The sequence below is a fragment of the Anarrhichthys ocellatus genome, unplaced genomic scaffold (genome assembly GCF_004355925.1).
Source record: "Anarrhichthys ocellatus isolate YVR2014 unplaced genomic scaffold, GSC_Weel_1.0 scaffold54, whole genome shotgun sequence".
Taxonomy (NCBI): Eukaryota; Metazoa; Chordata; class Actinopteri; order Perciformes; family Anarhichadidae; genus Anarrhichthys; species Anarrhichthys ocellatus.
Genome location: NW_022280084.1, coordinates 7,498 through 13,837, shown reverse-complemented (window position 1 = coordinate 13,837; position 6,340 = coordinate 7,498). Strand labels below are relative to the sequence as shown.

The following is a 6,340-nucleotide window of genomic DNA, read 5'->3' as shown; positions in this document are numbered from 1 at the left end:
GTTAAGTTTAGGCAACAAAACTACAGACAGTTAAGTTTAGGCAACAATATTGATTAGAGATAAATGTGAGATAAATGTGATTTGAAACATGGGAGTCGTTCTCATCTGGTTTCTCCTCTCACGCGATCCACCATTTCAAATAGTGGCCGGTTTGATTCCTGGCAGCGAACCTCTCTGAGGTCACGTATCCTCGGCTGTGGCAGAGAGCCAGCGTACGAGCCAACACGGAGTCAGGTGAGAGTCTGTACTTACTCCAGAGGTACAATGGAGAGGCCTACAGAAGGTCTGTGAGGTGAACACGAGTCAGGCTGGATTAGTTCAAGCAAAGATGGTAAAACCAAGGTACCAAGGAGGCGAGACGAGAGGAAACAAAGGAAGAACTTTTCAACACATCAGACCGACATTTCCATCTATGTCGGAGTTGAGATTTCTTCATTTAAATGAATGCATATTTCTGTGAGTTTTGTCTCCTTGTGGTTCATTTTCATGGATACAGTTCAGAGTTATTCTTTAGTATCTTGTGTTATTTCTTGACTGAGTGACCATTCTGACTATAGTAAAGTCAAACATACCATGATTTTTACAGTCGGTTAAACACACACCAGGTTAGATTGGTTAACGGTTACCTGACTCTTGTCGTGTGAGAATGTTACCGGACATCTTCATCACGTGACAGAGACGGCGGTTAATTTATTCGCCAACTTCAATCTCCTCTATTATCACTAAAAACCAAAACCATCGCCCTCTTGGCCACAAGGCTCGTTTTTGGCAAAATTAAGCTACAGTGTGACTGGATTTAGTGTGTGTGTGTATGCGCCGCTGCTTACTGTTGCCATGACAACAGCCGCTTGCCGACAGGATATATTGATTTGGCAGCCCGCCCGCCAGCCAGCCCCCCCCACAAAGGTGCTCGCCAACTTGTTTCATTTGGTCTCCGCTCCACCCGCCGACGGATTATTTGTCTCGATTTTGCATAGTTGTGAACAAAGTGAGGATCGTTTTCACAGATAACATTAACAAAATGTAATGTTTAAAGCATCAGGACCCCCAAACCGGCTGTAGATACTATATGGAGGTTCATTATAGGGTGTCAGAACACACATTAACAATGATTGATGAGTCAATGGATTAGTTGTTAACTAATTAAATCAGCAACTACTCTGATGACACATTCTCAGGCTCCAGCTTCTCAAATGTGAGTTTCAATTGTAGACGTCATTTAGGCATTTTCCCCCTTATTTCTAACATTTTATAAAATGTTAGAAATGAAAATGAATCTTCCTGTCATTTTATAAACTAAATGATTGATTGATTAAAAATGTGCCAATAGACTGCTAATGAAAACAGACAGTTACTACTCTACACATGTATCTATAAATAATGCATCGGTGAGTTATTCAGCTACCAATTCCTGAGTATAAATCTATAATTACACACAAAGAAAGTCTGTGAAATGATTCATATTACACAATGTGTCGGCATACGGCGGGTTCAAGTAATGGCACGTTTGTGTGGGCCGCTGTCTTTCTCCCCTCAGGTCATCACTGTGCAAATCACCTGGAACCCTCTGAATAGGGACCTGTCAGGGAATACCTTGCTTAAGGACACGTAAGCAGAACAAACCATAAAAGTTTGTGTACAGGTTAAAGATCCACTTAAGACAAAATTCCTCCAAAATGCCTATAGATGCACGCCGATTACTCAAACCCAACGTTCGCTACGCTTCTCGCTCTCCTGTCACTTTATGTTGTGTAACACAAAAATGTAAAAAGTAGTCATTGGGGAATCCGTTTGCAGGGAGGTCTGTGGATCACTCAGAGTAAAGCGTAGTTTATACTCGACATAGTGAAGCCGGCGCGAGGCGATCACTATTTACATGACTGGAGAACTTACAAAGAAGGAAAATTTGTTTTCAGAGGTCTTAAAATTCATATTCAACTTTGCTTCTTTATAATACATTTAATACTTAACTTGTTTCTTCACAGGGTTTGTATGAAGGCAATAAAGTATTCCATGAATATGAGACATTAGTTTACAGATGATTATAATCTCTCATCATTGTGGAAGTTGGTTTATGACTTTTTGCCGGTTAAATCTACAGTCTATGAGCGTATCTATGAGTTACACTCGTTGTCTTTTTGATTTTTCACACTTCGTTTTGTTTCGGAGAATAATGCAACGAACAGCTCAACAGAGTGTAAACGCCTCCGTTCATGCCATTCACCTCGTCTGTATTCGGCCGGTTGAATAAAGACTCAAGGGGCAGATATTTTAAAACCTCAACATTAAATCAGAGACGGCTAGATCGGTGGGAATCTATGTTTTTTTGTTTGTTTGTTATTTAGTTGAACCCATCTTTGGTCAACGTACACACATTCCATGACAGATACACATCATCATATCCGTCTTGTGTGTGATTTAACTTACTTGGAGATCCTGTCCATGTTTGCGATTTGTTTCTGGTTGCGGACGACCTCGATGGCCGCCCACACATACTGGACCACCTTGGGGTCCGCCAGCCTCTTCTTCACCACGCGTGACATGATTTCCTTATTCATCTTAACTGTGTGGACAACGGAAAAATAAATAAATCAGCAGACGTAATTGTGTTACCAAAATACAGACATGGGAGGCCACAGTACCACCGATTAAAGAATACCAGTGGTACCGTTTATACTGGTGATGTAACAGCTGAGGTTATGGCCTAAACATGACAGCAGTGTCACTCGTGGTAGTAATATTGGTTGTGGGAGTAGTTGTGTTTCTTTGTAAGCAAATCTCGCTACCCTGCAAGAGATCGTCCATAAGACCAATCAGCAATACTGAACATGATAATATGTCTTACATAGGCAATAATCCCATTAAATAATTGAACTATGTTCGTCGTGTTGCCCAGAACGGTCATACAAATGAGTTTATAGTTAGATTTTAAAGAACAAGGTGCTCGTTATTAATTTAGAGCGCACAAATAATCCACATATATCTCAACATGAATATGAAATATTGTTCTCACAATGAAGTCCGTAACAAGTGAAGATGCTTTAACGTGAACGTACGGCTTATCAGCCAAGATCGAACATTGTCCAAATTATATTTTACAGGCAAATATAACGAGGACAAACTTTTCACAGAATTGCCATTTCTTTACTAATTGAAGAAAAAGAATCACACGGGACTGTCTTCAAAAGACATTACTGACCGTTAAGCATGATGGAGGAGGATTCGGCCATTTGACAGTTCGTCATTTCATACGTACAAGCTCTTTTGTCATTTTCCAAATATTCAGACTGCCTGCAATGCTGAACATCAAAATACGTCTTACGTGTGCAACATGCACATTGAATAATCAAACCAATGTTCTCTGTGTTGCATTAAAAAGTCATAATAATATGAGAGACACGAAAACTACAGTTTCATGAAATCAATCTTAAACCGTTGCATATTGCATTTTATTGTAAACAAACAGTATTTGTGCTGTTGATTATTAGATATTATATAGTTATAGATAGCACAAATACCCCAACATATCACAATATCATAACATTATGAATCCACACAAGCATGGCAACGGTAATATTAACAACATAACAGTATAAACGCTATGCAAACAACAATATGTGTTCCGACATAAATTTAGAATCCGGCTAAAGCGTCCAATCCAAACACCATTTATATAAACATGCGTACATGTAAGCCATCTACCTCCTGAAGAGCATTGATTACATATCAGACATGAATATATATCATGTCTTGTTCTCATTCTTAACAGGACATTTCCAAACCATCAAAACAAATACAGTAGTGTGGTGCTGGACGCCCAGAACATGTCAGAGGGAATATGACTCTTAAGAGACCTTCAAAGGTTTGGAATAATACCGGCTGGCTCTTAACTGTGATGAACAGGCCTGGCCTTCTCCGAATATCTTCAAATCCAATTTTATGCGGTCCTCCTCTTAACCGTCCGTGAAACTTAAAATGTCACTTTCGTAAATCGCAGCCAAAAGCTAACCATAATAATGCCGGGAGCATATTTATGTGAAGGAGGAGGCTTAGCTTCAGTGCACTTTGTGTGAGAAGAGGCTGCGACAGATGTCAGGGGAGGATGTTTCATCTCCACACTTTTCTCATCCGAGTACAAAGTGTGGTTCAGGGTGAAATAAAAAACATGTAAGAAACACATTTGGTGTTGAGAGCAAATAAGCAAATCATGCAACGCGACTATCAACACAAAACAGGTGGACACTGGCAGCAAACAGGCAACATATCTCATGTGGCCTGTTGGTTGATGCTTTGGTTGTGGTCAGAGCGAAGGATTATTGAGTTGGATTGTTGTGGGATAATCATCTCTTTGAACATAGTATTTTATATTTTTACAGACTGGATCTGAGCCCGGGTTTAAGTACACAGATGCAAGCCTGATGCCTCTGATATTAAAGTTACATGTTAGGTTCACCTGAAGCACTCATTGTCAACATCTGGATTCCTTTAGGCCTAAATATGACAGAATCATCCATCTCTATTAGATGTCTTATTCGATGTGTTTAATGGTTAAACATTAAATTGTTTCTTTGAGAATTTAACACATAAGATGAAACAGCGTGCTGGAAAAGTGCACAAATCGGGAAGAAGACAACACTTTTCAAACTACAAATTCGGGATGTGCTAAATTAATTCATTCCAGCCACACTGAATGCAACAATAGTCTCCAGGAGGAAAAACTGATTTATTTTTTGTGTTTATTATTTATGAAAATTGTTAAATTTAAGCTTTTCCTCCGTCTGTCCAAGGTAATGGCAACAGTGTACAAACATTGTGATATTAACGTCAATGTGTACATTATACTACGCAGAACTAGGAGATGAGGTGGATCAACTTTTTTTTTTTAATGGTTTAAAATTGGTTTAAAAACGTCACAGCACTCCTGGGTGTGAGAGCCAAGGTGAGACGTTGAAAAATCAGGTAGTTGAGTAGACTTCACAGCGTCACAACAGAGCAGCAAGGTGAGTAATGTGAGCTCCCCTATTCTGTGTCAAGGGCAGCAGGCGTGAAGGAGGGCCACCTGTGCCATGCTGCCATGGCAGCATGGCCACTCCGGCCTGCATGCATGCAACACAGTCACCTCCTACACCTCTGTCTCCAGAGAGCTCACACAAGACGATGACAGAACGGCGCCAACGAGCTCCCCAATCAATTAGGCAAGGTGTGCGACACCGGAGGGGCAATTAGGGAGACACGGGTTTGTGGCTCCCATGGGGGGTAAAACAGTAAGACTACACAGCGCTGAAAAACAACCAACAGCTCCTCCAAACGTGACTCCACATCAAGAACGATCCCTGATAGTTATCGTATGAATTAAATCAACCATGAGAGTCACAGTGTTGAGATGTTTTAGGTTGACTCCCGTTAGCCAGCTAGTAGCTAATAGCATCCACATTGGCACTGACTGAGCACACCAAATGGGCTTTTCTATGGAAGATAATCTGGGTTATCACACTGTAGTTCAACACTTAACAATACATCTCGTTATTAGCTGTCACAGTTAAAACCACTCGTAGATTTGGTAAACAAAGAGGGTTGGCCGTGGAAGGCCACGGGCTCTAGCTAACGTTACTTAGCATGCTAGCTAACGACCAAACCAAAGCCTATCAAGACAAAATTTCCGATTTAACTCGCACTAAATAACTTAAACCAGACAATGTACATTCCTTATGTATTGCATGAGAACATAACCCCCCCGAACAAGCACGTACAAGTAATGGTTGGTCTGTAGGTGAGTTAATTTTAGTTAGCGATGCTAGCATAAACTGTTACGTAGCTTACCTTTAGCTGGGTGGTTGATAAACTTAAGCTAGATAACATTTACAATCAAAACGACAACGCTAGTAGTATTCCGGGTACACCTGAAGCTCTGTCCGCCGTCACCAAAACTGCGAAACACAGTAAGCTAGCTTAGCTACCTACTCGTTTGTTTTGGAGGGCGCCATGTTAGGAAAGGCAGCTAACGGCTAAGCTAACGGCGCTAGCTGCAGTGTTGTCACTGAGCGTGTGCCGTTAAAAGCTCACCTTTGCTTACAGTGTCACCAACACACAGCTGCTGCAGGGAATCCGCGAAGCATCGAAGGCGAGGCGGCTCACATTAGTGTTGTTCCTGCCTGGTTGTTGAGAGGTTGTGGATGGTGGTTTTTGTGTCTAGCTGGCCACAGTACTGTGAAGGTAAACACAGACAACAGCGCCAGCGGAGCGGAGCGGAGCTGGTGAGGGGAGAACTCTAGCGGTGGAATCCAGTACTGCATCACACGCCGCTAAATTACTAAATACTGCTATGGCGGCTGGAGGTAAG

The 6,340-nt window shown here is 41.4% G+C and overlaps 1 protein-coding gene across 5 annotated transcripts in view; it reads right to left on the bottom strand.

Annotated features, from left to right (window-relative positions):
- zmynd11 (zinc finger, MYND-type containing 11) overlaps nucleotides 1–6,340 on the bottom strand; it is a 21,538-nt gene extending 15,198 nt beyond the window's left edge. For 2 of the 5 annotated variants that reach the window (XM_031870749.1, XM_031870752.1), the window contains exons 1-2: nucleotides 6,064–6,340; nucleotides 2,428–2,563 (exon numbers count right to left, since the gene is read on the bottom strand). In XM_031870749.1, coding sequence (XP_031726609.1) covers nucleotides 2,428–2,558 — 131 coding nt within the window. In that variant the 5' untranslated portion in view covers nucleotides 2,559–2,563; nucleotides 6,064–6,340. The remainder of the gene's footprint in view (nucleotides 1–2,427; nucleotides 2,564–6,063) is intronic. The other 3 variants (XM_031870751.1, XM_031870753.1, XM_031870754.1) reach the window with 2 other exon arrangements.